Source organism: Trichosurus vulpecula, chromosome X (assembly GCF_011100635.1).
Source record: "Trichosurus vulpecula isolate mTriVul1 chromosome X, mTriVul1.pri, whole genome shotgun sequence".
NCBI lineage: Eukaryota > Metazoa > Chordata > Mammalia > Diprotodontia > Phalangeridae > Trichosurus > Trichosurus vulpecula.
In genome coordinates, this window is record NC_050582.1 from 45408458 (window position 1) to 45427003 (window position 18546).

The 18546-nt window shown below is 51.2% G+C and overlaps 1 protein-coding gene across 1 annotated transcript in view; it reads right to left on the reverse strand.

Annotated features, from left to right (window-relative positions):
* The window catches only part of BCORL1 (BCL6 corepressor like 1), a 66563-nt gene that overhangs the window by 34555 nt on the left and 13462 nt on the right, over positions 1–18546 (reverse strand). The window contains exons 3-5 of the mRNA XM_036740370.1: positions 10042–10172; positions 5454–5544; positions 1515–4508 (exon numbers count right to left, since the gene is read on the reverse strand). Coding sequence (XP_036596265.1) covers positions 1515–4508; positions 5454–5544; positions 10042–10127 — 3171 coding nt within the window. The 5' untranslated portion in view covers positions 10128–10172. The remainder of the gene's footprint in view (positions 1–1514; positions 4509–5453; positions 5545–10041; positions 10173–18546) is intronic.

An 18546-nucleotide genomic window follows, 5' to 3' on the forward strand; every position in this document is an offset into this window, starting at 1 on the left:
GCCACTTTCCTGGGCCTCAGTTTCCTCCTCTAAGATCCCTTCCTGCTCTAGATCTTGGATCCTATGATCCTAAATGGCCAATGCCATGTGGCTTTCCCCATGTGGCTTTCCACTGAAGATCTGGATCCCTATTCTGCCACTTATAAGAACATAAGCCCCCTGAGGGCAGGGGCTATCTTTTAGCTTGTGGGTAGCCTAGCACCTGACACATACTGGGTGTGTATGTGCTTAGTGTTTGGTTTCCTGTCTTCTTAACATCACTCTAGATCTAGGGCCTAGGAATGCCTAGAATTGCCTCTTCTACATGTAGAAGGCAGCATGGGGATCCCTAAGAGGTCAACACTATATGCCCTTCCTTGGACTGATGCCCCTTGGTCCCCTTTAAAAGAAAGAACCAAAGGGCAGCTAGGTGGCAGAGTGAGTAGAGCACCAGCCCTGGAGTCAGGAGGACATGAGTTCAAATGTGGCCTCAGACACTTGACCCACTTACTAGCTGTGACCTAGCAAGTCAGTTAACCCCAATTGCCCTGCCTTCCCCCCAGAAAGAAAGAACCAAAGTTGCCAAACCCCAAGAGCACCTGTCAGGACTGTCCCTAAAGCCTCCAGCCAAATGCTAATTCCAGGCCTGAGCCCTGAGAGAGGCAGGCTAGGAGGAACTCCCAAGCCCAGGCCCCCAGACAGGGTCTCCCCCAGAAAAGGCTCCTCAATTCCAAAGGGAAAGGTGGAGAAAGGGAAGGCTGCTGTGGAGAAGGCCTGTGAAGGCCTGCGTCTGAGGCCTGCATTTGAGGGCTGTCAGGGAAAGTGGCCTCTCTTTCCTCAGTGGCCTCCCCACAATGGGAAAGCCAGGCCAGTAAACAAGCAGGCAGCAATTTTGCCTGAAGATCTCCAGGGAGGAAAGGGGAAGTCCACCATTACCTAAGGCAATCCCCCAGTCCACTTTCTGAGGACTCATTGTCAGAAAGTTTTTTCTGAGGTGGCTAGAGCTGCCTCTCTGTAACGCCCCCTTCTGGAGGTCGGGCAGAACAAGAAGAATCCCTCTTCCAAAGGACAGCCCCTTTTAGGCACGTGCAGAGGAGTATCACACCCCCCAGCCTTCCAGGTCTTCTCTCCAGGTTAAACAGCCTCAAGATGACTCAGTGGGTCACACAGTATGGACACAAGGCCCTCCATCCCAGCTGACTAAGGTTCGGCCTAAAAGGTATGACCAGCCCTTCCCCCATCCCAGCCTTTTTGCTCTCTCTCTTAATATAGCCCAAGATTGGATTGGTTTTCTGGGTCCCTTGCTATGCAGTAATAAGAGGCCCTAGGCTGGAATCCCAAGGTTAGATGACATCATCAAAGACCCTTCCCCTCTCTGGACCTCTTTTTCCTCAGCTGGTAAATGGGCAGAAGGAGGGCTCAGATATCTGGAAACAGAGGGATCCAGGGTCCCCCCTTCGACTTCCCTTTGGCTGCCTGACAGGAAGTGCACCCACACCAAGGCCAGGTGCTGTCGTGGCTGCTGCCATACTCACCTTGTGTCCATGGGGGCTCCGGCCTCGAGACTTGCTGGCTGGTATGTCATCCTCCTTGGCCCGGCTGCACTTCATCCTCTTCGAGGACGGCTTGGTGCCATCATCAGGATGCCATTTGTTTTTGCAAGAGAAGCTGCTGCAGCCTTCTGGTCTATGCTGACTCTGCCCAGCCTTGGCCCTGGCCGGGGCCCCAAGGAAGCCCTCGGCCTGGAAGCATTGATTCAGAGAGAACATCATGTTCTCCTTTTTCACCCAGCTGAGGTCCCCATCGCTCTTCCGCCGAGCTCCCAGGCCTAGGCCCCTCTTGGTCCCCTGTATTTCAGCTTTAACTTTGAGTTCCTTCAGGTGGCCTTCATGAGGTAGCATAGACATCTCAGACAATTTGTGGAAGCCCTGAGAGGAGGACAAGGCCAGGTCGGGAGCCAAGTAGGTGGCCAGCACCTTGTTCTTGGGTTTGCCATCCCCTGCCGGCTTCAGGTTGCAAGAGCTATGGGGGCCCTCTGGACTGGAAGGGGGGTCAGGACTTGGCTGGCTCTCAGAATCCTCTGGCCCTTGGTCTCGGGGGGGACTCCGGGCCTTGGCCTTCATCCCTCTCACCTCTCCCATATTACTGGACTGGAGAGACATAGGCAGGCTACCTGTCTGGGGACCCAAGATCAAGATGGCAGGGTTAACTGGCTCCTCACAGGGTTTGGTGGGGGGCTGACAGCTACTGCTCTTCGGGACAGGTTCCTGACCCTCTGGGAAGGGCCCATTGGGTCTTGCTTGACCCTCAGAAACCCCATGGGCAGCCTCACTGGGGTTGGCTGATGGCACCATAGAGAACTCCCCAGCAATGCCAGCAGGTTTGATAGGCACCCCTTGATGTGCGGCCAGCTGCCCAGGGCTGGGGATGCCAATTGAAAAGAGTGAGGATGGGTGATAGGGTGACCAACCAACAGGCAAGACCTGGGCCGTGGTGGGCTTCCCATTAATGGAACATCTTGAATAGATGCTCCCCTGCCCTGTGGGTTTCCAAAATGGCATTTCCTTAGATGGGCAGGTAGGCACTCCAGGGGCAATCCGAGCTGGGGTAGATCGCCTGCCTGGGTTCTCAGCTGGTGCTGACTGGTTGCCCTTCTTGCCACAGGTAGAGTTGGGGTTCTTGGGTGCTCCCTGATCAACAATGGAGATGGGCTCCTGTTTGGGCAGGTGCCGGGGGTCTCGGACGATGCCCAAGCTGGCATCTTTGTTCAGTAGCAGGGAAGCAGGCACAGGATTGGCCACCCCGACGTAGGTACCAGGAATGGCGCTGATCAATGCTGTGGAGTTCTTCACCCAGGCACTGGGGTCCCCGTTTCTCACAAACTCGGGGAAGATGACAAATGGGGAGGCAGGCCCCAGGCACGAGGTGACGTTGCTGCCAGTGGCCTGGGCTGCCCGATGGGAGCGAGACAGGACTGTGGAGAGGAAGGCCTTGCCGCTGGTGTGCACTGGGGTCAGCACTGGCATGGGTGGTGTCTTGCGCTGGCTCGGCAGTGGAAGCTTCTGGCGGTTGGACTTGGAAGAGAGGTCCAATGGCATCTCGATGCACTCAGGAGGGGAAGCCATCTCTCGTTCCAGCTGCGGTGGGGACTTGAGAGGAGAAAAGGCAGCAGAAGCGCCTTCTGCATGATGCTCTGTAGTGGCTGGGGCCTTGGAGGGGTGCCCTGGGGTTGAGCTCCCACTAGCAGCCGGCAGGGGGAGAATCTTGGCAGCAGGGGCAGGTAGAGGGACGTCACCTGGAGGAGCAGGGCCGCCATCAGGCACAGGCTGGGCACTGTTTCCACTGGATGGAGAGGTGCAGGGGAGTCCGTTTACTTCCAGAGACACCAGCTTGGAATCTGAAGTCAGTGGGCGGGCCACAGAAAAAGCACAGGGGTAAGAACGGAGATCAGGAGAGGCCAGGACGCCCGGCAGACACCTCTCCTGCAAGTACGAGGGTAGCACGGGGAGTGTGAGCGTGGAGGACACTCCTAATGGAGCAGGTATGGTGGCCACACTGAGAGGCTGCCCACAGCTTTGGGGAGGGATGTATACCAGTGGTTGGCTTGGGGCTAGGACTGCCCCTGGCTGAAAGGACAGGGGCACCTTCTGCATGGCCGGGGCCTGAGTGGCAGGGAAACACACTCGGTTGAGGCTGAAGGGGGCAGAGATGGGTGCTGAGGTGGGAATAGGGGCCAAGGCAGGCTTGGCCTGAGGGCCAGGGGTGGGGGCTGGGGTGAACACGGGAGCAGGAGTGGGGGGCGGAGCAGGAGTGGCAGCCGCAAAGGCCGTGATCAGAGTTGGAGGAGGGGCGGGGAGGGTGGCTGGGGATGGGGCTGGAGTGGGGAGGGGGGGCACAGGGCCGGTGGCAGGGATAGGAGCCAAAACTAAAGCTGGGAGTGACAGGGGAGCTGGTGTGGGAATGGAGGCCGGAGAAGCAAGAGAGATGGGGATGGGAGCTGGAGCCAAGGTTGGGGCCGGAGCCAATGGAGGTGAGGGGACAGAAGCTGAAAGGGCGACTGAGGCAGGAACGGCAAGGGGAACTGAGAGAGAAGCCGACAGGGGCACGGGGCCAGGGCCAGAAACAGGTATAGGCAAAGGACTGACATCGGAAGTCACCAAAGGCAAGGCCCCCTCCACAGCAGCCCCAATGCCTAGTGTTGCCAAAATGCAAGTGTTCTTCTGCGCCCCAGCATGCTGGTGGTCCAGTGCCTTAAGCCCAGCCAGGGGACGGGTGGCTAGCTTGTCCATGTGGGTTTCGGCTCGGCTGCTGCCTGGCTCTGTGCCATCAAGGGGGGAAGGCTTGTTGAGCTCTTCGCCATCCCCTGGCTTGGTTAATGGGGTAAAAATACCGTCGGGCCCAGGAGGGGCCATCTTCAGCTCAGTGTTGGGTTGCTGCTCTCCTGCCTTGTGTCCAAATTTCTCCTTGCCACCATTAGCTGCGTCCGCCCCCTGGGCATCGCTGCCACCACCACCTGCTGTGAGCTCCACCTGCAAAGACAGCAGAAAGAGCATCTAAAAGGATGCCCTCCAGGTACCTCCTACTTGGAAACTTTGGAGACACCCACTTGTCCAACCCTTCCAAATACCCCTAGAAATAAGCCAGCTGGGCCTCTTCGGAAAGGACAGAGCTGGCAATTGGGAGGGGAGGGGGGCCGGAGGGGAGAAGAAGAGAGGTGTGGGCAGAAGGAGGGGGAAGAGAGGAAAAAGTACAACAGAACTCAGCCTGCCCAACCTGCAGCATGGGATCATAGGAAAGTAGAGCCACTCTAATCGTGCCCAACATTACAGTCTCAGAGCTAGGATTTGACTCCAGGGCTCCTGTCCAGTGTTCTCAATGCAATGGCCACCATTCATCTCTGAGCATGAATTCAGATATCAGATGCTTTCTCCTTTGAGAGTATGTTTGGGGGGGAGTGGGATGGCAATCACAGGATTCAAAGTTGGGGGGGGACCCCTCATGTTAGAGACAGAGAAAGGAGAGGGCAAAGACAGGTCATCGGAACGAGTCAACACCAGAGCCAAGAGGGAATCAGCTCCAGATCCAACACTCATTCAACTTCTGACAATGCTTGTGCTCTCCAGGGACCCACCTGTCACCACCCCTTCCCAGGGCCTTCAATGCCATGATGTGCCCTAAGAAAGACTCTAGCAGACAGCTCTATTGCAGTAGAGTATGAAAACCACTGGCTTTGGGGTCACAGAGTCTGGGTTCAAATCCTGCCTCTGGCATGTGTGACCTTGGGCAAGTCACCTCCCCTCTCTTGCCTCTGGATCCCCATCAGCAAAATGAGGAGGTCGGAGCAGATGGTGGCTTCTGCAGCCTCATCAGCCTTTAAATCTGTGGTTCTCTGATTGTGGGAGGGAGCGGCCCAAGAGGCCACAAGGGCTGTGGGCCATGTTCCACCAAGCAGCCTCAGCAGACCATCTTTTTACCTTGGAAAAGCTGCTACTGACACAAAACTCCTGGGGTCTGAAGCCTTGGCAGCCAGCTGCCTTGGACTCCTCATCAGAAAGAGCCGTTCTCCTGGCAGAGGGGAGACATAGAGAAAAGGGCATGAGACTTGGAGACAGTTCAAAGGCCACCTCTGGCCACCACCCCCCGCCCCCCTCCCGTCCCACACACACAACACACATACACACAGCCATCAGCACCATCCAAGCTCACAAAGCATTTTGTTTTGTAGCTAATACACAATAGGAACAAAGTAAACTTTAGTTCTCTGGGCTGGTATCTTCCCCCCCTACCTGATAGAGAGCTTCATGAGGTCAGGGGATATGGTTATCCTCCCAGAAGACTTTAATTAATGTTTGTTGTTGTATCATCCTGCTTTCATGTTCCGTGCCCCCCCTCCCAGCCCAGGCCCCCTAAAAGCCTCTGCCTCTCCTCTCTCGGTAGCTCCAGGGCAACAAAGGTTGAATCTGGGGAATCCTGGGCCCTGGAGGTTAGCTCTGCCTGTGGCCAACAAATGCTTCTAGAAACCCCCAGCTGGACTTTGTTTGACACAACAAACATGGCCCTCAAAGTGCTGCATGCGAACTGAGGTTTTGTAAACGAAATCCCCTTTGGAAATGCATTCGAGAAGGATGCAAAAGGAATCCTACTCTGTAGCCTCTTGGGAAGCAAGTAACACCTACTCATTGAGCACGGCTTTGAAAGGAATGGTTCTTCCCTCTCCCGGATTGACTTGGAGTAAGCCAGGTCCCCACAGGTGGCCTGCTCTAACACTTATATTGAGCGGGAAACCGGGCACCAGGAGACCAAACCATCACTCCCAAAGGTCCCTGGACATAAGGATGCCTCCAGCACACCAAGAGGGCATTTAAAATGAAACCAAGGAGCTTGAAATGTGCAGGATCAGCACCATCCCCCATGCCCATGGGAGGAATTGAGAGGCACGGTGGAAAGACCACTGGCTGTGGAATTAGGTTCAAATTTCAGCTCCGTCCCCTACTATTTGCATGACCCTGGATGGGTCACCTCCCATCTCAGCCTGTTTCTTCCTCTGATGGCCTCTGCAGCCCCTTCCAGGTCTAGATCTCCAAGCCCATAACATGCCTTCGTCACAATCATGTCAATGATTGTCATATCATTAAAAGGCAGTTAGCCAATGATTGACTGGGAAGTCCCAGAGAAGGTATGAAGTAATACATGACCCTTCTCAGTAATAAGGGGAGGGCTCAGAGGTATGGAATGATGCATAGGTAATGGTACCACAGTCAGCTGTACTACACTATTTCATTTTTCAACGAGATGCTTCTATGGGGGTTGGGGAGGGGGGGCGGTGAGGGCAGTGCATAAGGAAATTACTGTGGTGTGAAAAACAAAAGGCCAAGAATGGCCTGTCCCTATGTCTCAGGAAGATGAAAACCTGGCAGGTGAGAGAAGCAGATGCTTTGATGCGGGGCAAAGACGGAGATGCCATCCAGGCAGAGAAAAGCTTAGGCATCTCCCTCATAAGAGCACCAGGCAAGAATGCATGGATGCTTCTGGGGAAAGAAAGGTGGCTGTTTTCCCTCATGCCTCCAAAGGCCAGATCTCCCATTCGGTCAGGCCCTCCAGTCCACGGGAAGTCTGGACTTCTCCATAAAAACATCGTGATCGAGGAAGGGCCCCGATCATCCTGTCCTCACCCTTTGAAAAAGGGGACAATTTGTTATCCCCCCCCAATAAAACTTGGGGAAGGGAAAGCAAAACGGACAAGGAGGGGGGGAGGGAGAGAGAAGGGGCAATGAGCCCTTCCTAAAGGGACATCACTCAAAGCCCTTCCCCATCTTTCCAGGGCAGTACAATGACAGAACCAATGGAAAGAAGCAAGGGCCCTTTAAAAGGCGGATAGAATGTCGGAAGTGGGCGTGTCCCCCAGCTATCGAAACTGACACAGAGAGCAGGAAGGGTTGGAAAGGGGTGGAAGGGCTGTGGATCCAGTTAGGGGAACTGCGCAAGGTGGGGAGAAGGGGGGAGGAAACCCACACTTTCAACTCCTGAGAGACGAGAAAAGCAAGGCCCACACCTAGCCTGGGATTAGGTGGGTGGGCACAAGTCACAACTTGAATTTGCCAGGGATGGGCGATCGATTTAAAGGGTCCCCATTCTCTCCCCCCAACCCCTTACAGAGGCCAGGGAAACTAGAGGGAGAAGCAATCTATAGCATTTCATGGCAACATTCCCCTTAAAACACACACACACACACACACACACACACACAAATTTACAAAAGCCTCAGCCAGGAAGAGGAGAGGAGAACCATATCAGATCCCCCTGCTCCCCTCTCCACATAAACCTCCCTCCTCCATCCCCTCCTGACCCTGCATGAAATTATCCCTGAAAATAGATATCCTTCCCCAGGAGCAGCTGCAAAACCTTGACCAAGGAAACTCCAGTGAAACTTCCACAAGCTCAGATTTGATCCTTCCCTTCCCTCAGCTGGATTTTCTCTTGTGTAAAATGAGGGGGCCATAAGTAATAACGAATGGAAAGAATGGAAAGAAATGAGGGAAGATTTGGAGGATGTGATTTGGGGGGGGCAAACCTGTGATTTCACGGCCCCCCCCATTTCCCCCTATGTTCTGGACCTCATATTTCTCTTGTAAAATGGAGGTGGGGTGGAGGTGGCAAAAAGAAGGAATTTGACCTAGGCAGCTGGGGGTCAGAGTAGACAGAACCAATGCTGGTCTTTGAGTCAGGAATCAATCCCCGAGTTTGAATTCTGCCTCACACTTACTAGCCCTGTGAACCTAAGCAAGTCACTTCCACTTCTCTGTGCCTCAGTTTCTCATCTAGGAAATAAGGAGGTTGGACTCAATGACATACAAGATCCTTTCTGGCTCAAAATCTATGATGCTCAGTGAGCTCAAAGCATATTCTATTAAGTAACCATCATTTCTCCAAGTTTTACAGGGCTGGAGAATTCAGTTATTAAATAGAGGAAGACTGAAATTAGGAAATTAGCTACAGCTTGGCCTGGACTGTGACTTGGATATGACAACATGCAGCAAAGGGGACAGAAGTGACAGTACTTCAAAGTTTACTGCAATCCACTGGGTGGATAGGGCCATTCATTCCCCAACTCAAGAGATACCTGCATACCTCCTCTAAAAAATGGAGCTAATGTTCACACCAACCAGCACACAGGGTTGTCATGTGGAAGGTGTCCAGATCTCAGTAGGGGTAGAGCCATCACTATTTATTTAAAAGCGTCTAGGTACTATATAGGAATCACTAGTTCAGAAGGTCATTCTGTACAATGGAAAGAACACTGGGGAGTCAGAGGGCCTTGGTTTAAATCCCAGCTTGGCCATTTATGATTTCATGACCTTAGGCAAGTACTTTAACAGCCTCTGGCCTCAATTTCCTCATCGATAAAATGAGCAGAACTCATCACATGAATTTGAAGGTCCCCTCCCTCTAGCTCTGAATCTACAGTTCGATGATCCCAAAGAATTGGGCTACAACACACAGAAGGTCCTAGATCAAGAGATAGGAAGGACTTCAGAGGTCCACCCCTCTCATATTAGAGGAAACTGAGTCACAGGGATCCTAGCTCTAGAGACAGAAGGGACCTCAGGAGCCATCTAGTCCAACCCCCTCATTTTACAGAAGGGGAAACTGAAACTCAGGAGGGAAAGGAACTTGCCCAAAGTCATTTTTTGAACCCAGATCCACTGACTCTCAATTCCATATTCACTCTACTGCATCACCTGAGGGATATTAGAAAGAGAGCTAGACTAGGAGCCAGAGGACTTTCACAGTTTAGTGGAAAGAACGTTGGGATTAAGACGCAGAAGACTTGGGTTCAAATGCTGGCTCTCCTCATACTACTTGGGCAAGTCATTCCCTTTCTTAGTGTCAGTCAGTCCTCTCACCTGGAAAACAAGGAGGTTGGATGAGATGACCTCAAAGGTTCCTTCCAGCTCTAAAATCTCGAATACTCGGATTAGAAATCAGGATCTGGGTTTAAAACATGAATGATCACTGCACCGATAAGTAACAATATCTAAACAAGACCACGGCAGAGCCCACTCCAGGCTTTCTGGCCCTTCCCAGCGGCCCACCAACTTTCCCCTGCACTGCAGCAGCAGCAGGCCCAGGAGACACAAGAATGTGAGCAAAGGCGAATGGGAGTTTCCAGCACAGAGAAGACTCTAAGTGTCAGGCACTGCCTTTCTTCCAGGGACCAGTTCAGGATCAGCTTCCATGTCTTCCAACATCATCTTGAGCCCCGTAAATAAAATTGAAAGAGCTTGAACTTCCCTTTCCCTCTCACTGTGTAGGCTACCCAGCCAAAGGTCCATTGCTGACACAGCAGCCAGGGCCCCTCCCCAGGGAGCTCAGAGGGCTGAGCATCAAGAGGAAGACAAGTGCATTCTGGGCCAGGGCCAGGCTTAGCTTATTGACCCCCCCCCCCCAATCCACGCAACAACACTACCATGGCACCTCAACCACTCAGGGTACACGGGCCAGGCCGAGGACTCTGCAAGCCGCCCCCCATTCGACCTCTCAGAAGCCACCGAGCTGCCTTACCTGTCTTCGTTGATGCCACACATGCGAATACGGTCAGTACTGGTCCAGTTGTGCACCCCACTATAGAGCGGTGCCGTAGAGATCATGACAGCCCTTCACCACCAGGATGGAAGCGACCAGAGCTGCTCTGCCTAAGAAGTCCAAACAGACAAACTCAAGATAAAGTCATGTGGATGATGGAGTGAGATTCCAAATAGCTGTTACGATGGACCTTTTTGAGAGCGAGCACAAAGGGTGGTGGTGGAGGGACAGAAAGCCTGGTTTCCTTCTACTCAATTCCTGGCATTAGCTTTATGAACTTGGGTAAGTCCGTTCCCCTCCTTCGGTGCCCCTATAAAATGGAAGCTTCAAATGAAATGTCTTCTAAGGCCCTATCCCACCTAGGGAAACTTTTTGTTCATAAAAGATGCCAGCCAGAGTATCCAAGCGGGAAGGCAGATGAAGCAACAGGCTTCCTAGCTTCAGAAGACCAAGAAATCCACGGGCACGGGCAAACCCAGAGGTTTCTAGATGGGAAAGAGCTGCTATTTCACATCATGGAGGGGCTAAGGACTACGGCAAGGGGAGAAAATCCTTTTTGTCCAAGATAGATGGGAACTGGACAACAGAAGAAAGATTCTTAGACAACAAGCTCAAGAATATAGCCACTCGAGCGGACTCTTGGAAATAGTACTAGGGTGCCATCTAAGAGGAGCCTATGTGAGGTAAGAGGCAGGGAAGGGTTGGGGGGGTACAGAACAGAAGCCAAGCTACCAGGGTAGACCCATGATGCCAACAGAGAAACCTCACAAAGACCGTCTAAGGAAAGCCTCCATTCTTCAAAAAGCCCTTTTCTGTTCTTGAGATTGGCCCAGATTAAAGCAAACCTAGGGTCTTTTCGCAATCAGATTCAACATACTCCACCACCACCCATCAAACTGACAACTCAAAAGGAGACTTCCACAGCTGAACCTCAACCACCTGGAGCTCCCAAAGCCCTTCCTCAGTCCCTGCCACAGTAGCCAGCCCTCTGCAGGGAGATGTAAGCCCTGAGAAAGGGTGGCATTACCCAAAGTGCCAGCCTGAGGTGCCTCCCACACTGACTGGGTTCCTGGGCTAAGTAGGTAATGGCCTTGATTATCCAGATCACAAGCAACCTGGCCTCTCAATTCATCACGTCCAAGTTTTGTGAGGATGAGCTCATATTGGGGATTTATATAAGAGTAAAAAGGCTGCAGGCTATCGGGACGCCAACCTCGATCTTCCTTACTGTGGGCACCTATGGTATAGGATAACATTAGCACTGAGCATAGCATCCAAAAGCCAAGCCCTCCACTGCCCAGATGAGCCTCAAGGGTGCTAGGGGTCAGTGCTGGCCTTTATACCTTGGGAGGTGCCCCCTCCAAAGCCAGCAGACTTTCCAATGTGCTATCGTGATGCTCCACCCTGGCAATGTGGTATGGTGCAAAGAGAATCCGAAAGAAGACCCCCAGGTCTTGGGATGGGTGCCACTCCCTGGGAGAGTCACATGACTTCTCTGACCCTTCTGTTCCTCATCTGTCAAATTGGGATCAACAATTCACTTGCAAGTCACAGCATCACCTCCGTGATGTCATTGTCCTCTTGGAGAACGAAGGACAAACGGCAACAAAGCGTTGTCTAGAAAGCGTTCTGCAAATCTTAAAGGCTCCTAAATCACCCCACACATGAGGGTTCAAAAAGTTCCTACTTATTAAGACAGGAAAGTAGATGAGAAGCATCAAGGGATCCTAACTCGAGGACCATGGAGTCCACCCCCCCCCCATTATACAGAAGAGAGATGAGGCCAAGAGAGCTATATGACCTGCCCAAGGTCACCCAGCTAGTAAGATTCAGAAGCATGATTTGAACCCAGGTCCTGTGACTCCGCAGTCTGTGGGCTTTCCTCTGTACCAGATACTGGTTCTAGAGTAAGAGGAGCAGGGACTTGGCTCTCTCATTCCCTGTATGACTTTGGCCAAGTTTCTTCCCCTCCCTTGACCTCAGTTTCCTCCTCCGTAAAATGAGGGGGTTGGACTGGATGGCCTTGGAGGGCCCTTCCTAGGTCCAGGTCTAGAAGCTCCAAGGTAAAGGTGCAGTTCGATTTCCCCCATGGGGCTAAAGCCCACTAGTGGGCTGAGAGCTCCAGGAGGACAAGAACAGGGGCTCCTCTAAACTCTGGTGCCCCCAGAACTCAGAACAGGGCTCCCCACATGGCCCCGGCTCCTGAGGCCCACAGATTTCTAGCAATCTGGTGAGCAGAGTTCTGACTGTCCTTAGGGTCTCACAGGCTAGGTTCCGCTCATTTTGGCACACATGGAGTCACCCACCCCGGATTGAGAAAACAGGAGATCAGGTCATTAGCTAATGGACCAGGTGGTTTTTTTTCCATGGGTACCCTTCCTCCCTCCCTCCCCAGTCTCTGTCCCAACCCCCCCCCCTCCAAAGCATTAGAAGGTTCAGGCCATCCACAGCTCCCTCAAAGATCCATTTGCATTTCAATGTGAAGGGTATGTTGTAGCTAGCTGCCTGCTTATCTAGAAAAAGCAGGGCTGGGTCAGTGGCTGCCAGGCATCCCAAGGTGGATCTTGAGGCAGTCCATACTACCTGGGTCATTCCGGAGGGGTTAAAGGGGATTAGTAGTAATATTGCAGGGACCCAAACCAGAGGTGTGAAGGGAGGGGGAACTCTGGGATTTGGAAACCTTGCGGCCTGTGATGAATCGCCCAGATAACAATCTCCAAGGAAAATGAAAAAACCAACCCAAACCTCTCAAAGGCCGCTGGGCACCCAGGGAACGAGGCTGTCATCTCCAGAACCCCTGAAAATGGAGGTATTCCCTGCAAACTCTGGGCTTCCCAGGTTTGGAGCCTACAAAGCATCAGACAGGTGGGGCTCTGGGATATACTCTGGCCTCCCTAGTTCTCCTGTGTTACTGCTAATTAAAGACAGCCTTTGTGTTGACAGATTAAAAGATAGCCTTCCCTGAAGGAGTGGGAGAGAAAGTGCAGGGGACCCACCAGCAGAGCAGGACAGCAACACTACGAGCTCACCCCAGCTCTATTCCACAGGGGAAGAAGGGTACAGCTGAGGAAGAGGTTCAGCCGAGGGAAAACACTCCCACACAGGTTCCTGGTGGTACTGAGCTCCCCACAGCAGGACACAGATGGACAATCTATTTCCCAGAAGAGGGAAAGAGTACTTCACAGATCAAAGCAGCACCTGAAAGCCACCCCTCCCTTAAAGCAGCAACAGCTCCCCTTTCCATTGGCAAAGGACTTTCATTCCAACAGGGCTGGGAAGGCAAGGGTTATTACACCCATTTTACAGATGACGAAATGGAGGTTCAAGAAGACAAGCAAATGGCCTACAGTCACACAGGTAGTAAGTGCCAGAGCCCAGGCTCCAATGTGGGTCTCCTGGCACCAGATCTAGGGATCCTCCCATGCCACCATGGTGGCACACCTTACACATGCTGATAACAGATATCTTCACTTGAAACCTCAGTGGGTGGGCAACATTTATGAGCAAAGAGGCTTCCATACAGCTGTGAACCTGGGCAGACTAGCTCAGCCTCTGAATCACACAGGCAGCAGAAGTCAATCTGACCAGAGGGAGAGATTCCTCAGTCACAAAATCAGCAGCTTCTGGATCTTGGAAAGCCATACAGAAGGCAGTTAGCCCCATGAACCGATAAGTCTTTGCTAGGCAGAAGGTGAGAAGGTGGTGGCAAAGAGCCTTCTATCCTAAACCACTGGGAGACACCAAATCCCAGATCCATCCCCCCTAAGGCTCTGGGTGATACCAGGCAAGGCACTTCTCTAGGGGGCCCTCTTTCTTCCTTTTTTTTCTTTTTTCTGAGGCTGAATCTCCCTATCTCACCCAGCCTGGAAATGCACTGGCCACTCCCAGGCAGCCATGAGTACAATGGCCCTAATGCCACTGCCAAGTGCCGAGGTCCCAATGGCACTACTGATAGGCACAGAAGCTTTAGTCTCCTCGGTTTTCAACCTGAGCTGGTTCACCCCTCCTCAGGCAGACCAGTATCCCACCACTCCCCAGGGATCCACCAGCCTGGGCCTTCCCCAGATCAGTGCCACCGTGACTGACCCCTATTTTTTCTTCTTCCTCTCTATGATGAAATAAGTACACTAGGTGGTCACTAAAACTTCCCCTCCTCTGCTCTAATCCTATGATCACTCTCATCTTAAAGTCTAAGTTTCTTCTGACCAACTGATCTCTGAGGCCCCACCAGTCCTATGTCCCCTGATCTCTATATGAAAGAACTATCAGCATAACAATTTTTAAACTGTACCAGAGGAAGAAGGTAAGGACACTAGAGGCCCAGAGCATGTGACAACTACAAAGGAAAAGAAAAAAGCAATAGGGGAACCTGGACTATTTCACCATCACGGACTAAACTGAAGCACTGGAGGGAGACATGGGTGAAGAAAAGCTCTAAGAAGACGCAGACAGGAAGAGGAGGACGGTGAGGAAGCCCAGGCAGCCAGGAGGACGGGAGAAGGGACACAGCCAACACCTCAGATGAAGCACAGGCAGAATGGGCCCAAGGCAAGATTCCAACCAACGGCAGCTTGGAGTTGGTTTTCCTTCTTTCTTCTTTTCCGGGAAGCATGAGGATCCAGAAGATGGAGAGCTGGCTCTGCCACTTACTGGTCATGTCACCTTGGCAAACTCAATTCCCCTCCCCTCTCTGAGCCTCGGTTTCCTTCTTGGTAAAATAGAAATAAACATCTTCAACCTATCCTACGGCCAAGGGTTGGGAACTAAGTGCTGGGGGGAAAAGGTGACTTGACAGAGAAGCATGCCTCATTATCATTAAAAAAGGCCGAGGCTTTTTTCTCAAGCCCTCCTCTGGGCACGGTGTTGACCCTGGGCTCCTGAAGGCTCTGGCCAGGTCTCCATCACAGGCTGCAGGATAGCTGGGCATCAGGCTAGTGCCAAAGTACCAGCCCAGCTACATTTGGAGAGGCGGAAGCCCCACGTTGGCCACAGGGTGAGCAGGAGTTTTTTTTTAGCCACAGAAACTCAGGAAGACTGTCTGCTAAGTTATGGATGGGTGCCCATACCAGCAGCGCTACAGCTCCTTGAAGTATTAACATAAGGAAGGGACGTATAAATAGAGAAGGCAACAAAATAGTGATCTGGCCAAGAGTGGGGAATTTCGAGCTCCAGGGAACCCTTCAGATCATCTACTCATCTTATCGAGGAGAAAATGACTTGCCCAAGATCACAGAGAGAGTTCAAGAGCTCAAGGAAGAGAGCAAGGGGGTGAGACCAAAAGTGACACAGAAAGAGCAAGACTGAGAACAGGAGTGAGAGAGCAAGATTGAAAACAAGAGTGAGAGAAAGCGAGAGAGAGAGAGAGAGAGAAAGCGCGAATGAGAACAAACATGGCATGGACCACATATAGCCAAGTCTCCCTGAATCATCCTGGGTTCTCTGTCACAACCACTGGGTGGTTGAGTGCAATCCTGCCAAAAGTTCACGCCAGGTACTCTACTCTACTCTAAAGTAACCTGCTCTACAAGACTTCCTCACTGGACCTCCCCCACCGAAGACAGCCAACGTCAAGGATCTCCCAGAGTAAGCCCAAATCAGTGGCACTCACCTCTTCCTTGATGACCTGGGTTCATCTTCAATGAAAGCCTAGCCTCACCATTTGGTCTACAAAGGCCCCTGGATGCTTCAAGAGGTATGTGGGATCAGGGAAGACAACACTGGAGAAGATAATTTGGGGATGCACAGATCCAATAGGACAAATGGCAATCAGTACAACTCCTGAATGGTGGCCACAGAGAGGTTCATACCCAAACTTTCCAGCCAGAGGCAAGGGACCACCCTTAGTGCCGAAACCAGGATGTACAGAAAACAATTAGTTTCAGAAAAGAGTAAGAATACCCCTCAGAGAAACTTCAAGAGACATTATGGAAAGAACTTTATCAATGTCGAAAAGAAAAACCTATGATGATTCCTGCCCTCACATAATACAATCGAGCTGCATGTCTTTCAAAGGGAAAATAATAAACACAGTAAGACAAGTTGCCAGGCTGAGTGGGAAGGACCCTGGATTTGGGGTCAAGGAGTCCTGGGTTCAAATTCTGACTTTGCTAACGAATGGCCCTTAGCTGGATGAGTCACATAACCTCTAGTTCTCAAGGGCTGAAATTCTAGCATTTTCTTTTTTTACAAAAATGCATGTGCCTTCAGTAATGACTTCTACCATTAGACCTTACAGTTCCATCCTTTGCTTCATTCAGTGTTCTGGAACTGGAAACTAACATTCATATCTTCTAAACTCAAAAAACACCCTCCCTACTAAGTATGGAAGCATATACTAAGGCAGGCATGGATTTTAAACATTTTCCTTATTCAATTATCTCCCACATGAAGATGTTTCAATATCCCCTCCCCTCAATGCCCCCACCCCCAACATCCATAGCCACAATCTTTCCACAGAATGGCAGGAAACATGATATAGTGGGAAGAATATTGCTGCCAAGCTGATATTCCTAAAACACAGATGTAACCATGTCACCCACCCCCAACCCCTACTTAAACATCTGTGGCTCATTCTTGCCTCTAGGATACAGGGAAATGGACTGAACCTGTGATTTCACTGAAATGACAAGGGCCAGGGTGAGAAACACCCCCCACCAATGCAGGTAGGCACCCTTTCTTCAATTTCTAGCGTTGGAGAGTTGTCCAGAACCGAGAGAGGTCACTGTCTTGCCCTGAGTCACACAGCCCACGTGTGTCAGAGGAGGGCCTTCCAGGCATAGAGGCTGGCTCTCTCTAGCCATCATATCATGCTGCCTTGCCCCAAGCCTCAACCTGGGATTTAAAAGCCCTCTACAACCTGTCTCCCATCTGCCTTTTCAGTCTTATTTCCTATTTGTTCACTCTCCATTTCAATCAAAAGGGTCTGTTCCTCGTACACAACATTCCATTATCTCCCCCCCCGTGACTTTGTATGAGCAGTGCCCCATGCCTGGAATGCCCTTTCTTCCCTTCCACTTCCAAGAACCGTGAGCCTCCTTTTTCAGGTGGCCCCTCCAACAAAAGGCTTCATCTCTAAAATGGGTACAAACAACAAGTTATTTGTCCTTCATTCTGGAAAAGGACTATGACATCAGGAAGGAGACGTCATGACTTGCAAGTGAACTGGACTTAAGTGAGGCAGAGGCTCGCCAGCCTCACTCTCTCCTCTGGAGCCATCAGGAGCCAGTGGCAAGATATAGATCAGGAAGCCTGGAGATGGCCCTGATGCATTGGGAGGCCTTGGCCTTTTTGAGTTAAGGTCAGTCAGTTCGAGGCAAAGCCTATTCAGTGATTAAGGCTAGGTAAAAAATGAAGCAAAGAATGTCCTTTTACCTTGTCAAAAAATAATCAATCTGGGAAGTGAAGACCCTTAGGATTTCTGGCCAAAACAGAAACAAGAGCTATTTACACTCACTCTGAGCCATCAGAGCCCAAACAATGACCAAGTGGGACTTGGGCTGGGACCTACTGTTGGCCAATCAATGAGAACCAGAAGGATTTGGGTTTAAGGCACCATCCATAAAAAATAAATTTAGCCCTAAACCCCAAGATATCTTGTTAGGTTTCAGAGATCAAAATTTATATTCCTTTGGGCAGAGCACCCACAGGTAAGAGTATGGTTCTCTATGGGGAGGGAGGGAAGGAAGGAAAGAAGGAGGGAGCTGTATTGCCCAACTGTAAGTGGCCAGTTGGGTCCCCAGGGTGAAGGGTGCCTACTACAATCCATGGTCCTCTTTGAGAAGGAAGGACAAACAAAACAAATGGCAGGCTCACCACTCAGGACTCCAGGACAGCCAAAGCCCAGAGAGAATGGACAGTGACTAGGGCACTCATCATAACAGCAGCAATTTATCTCAACAATTAAGGAGCACAAAAGAAGATTTTTAAAATGTGTCTTTCATTTCCTTATCTCTAAGCAGGCTTCCCATTTCTAGTCACTGCTACATTAGCTTTTTTCCATTTTATGCAAATGGGAAAAAAATTTTTCTTTCCAGTGCCCTCTCTAAAATGTCATGATAGTTTAAAAATATATATATATATCACTGGCCAAGGAAGCTAAAGTCCTGAATTCTAGTTCTGATTCTATCACTTAATTTCTCTGGACCTAGCTAGACTAGATGACCTCTGATACATCTCTTCCAGTTGTCGATCCAGGAACCCATGTATGACCTTGGGCCAGTCATTCATGTCTCTCCCTGGGCTTCAATTAAATGAGGGGGTTGGACTAGATGGACAAGGTCTAAGGAGGAAGTACTTCCTCCAACTTTGCTGCATCTAAGCCCATTAAAAGGCCAAGGATTCCATAAGGTCCCTCTATTGTCCCCTGGATGGAGAATCGCTGGGATAGGACTGGTTGCTCAGCGTCCCCATGCTCCAAAGCTGAGTTATAGGAACATCCCATAGAAATACAGGATTCCAATCCCTCTTCTGACTCTTCCCTACTAG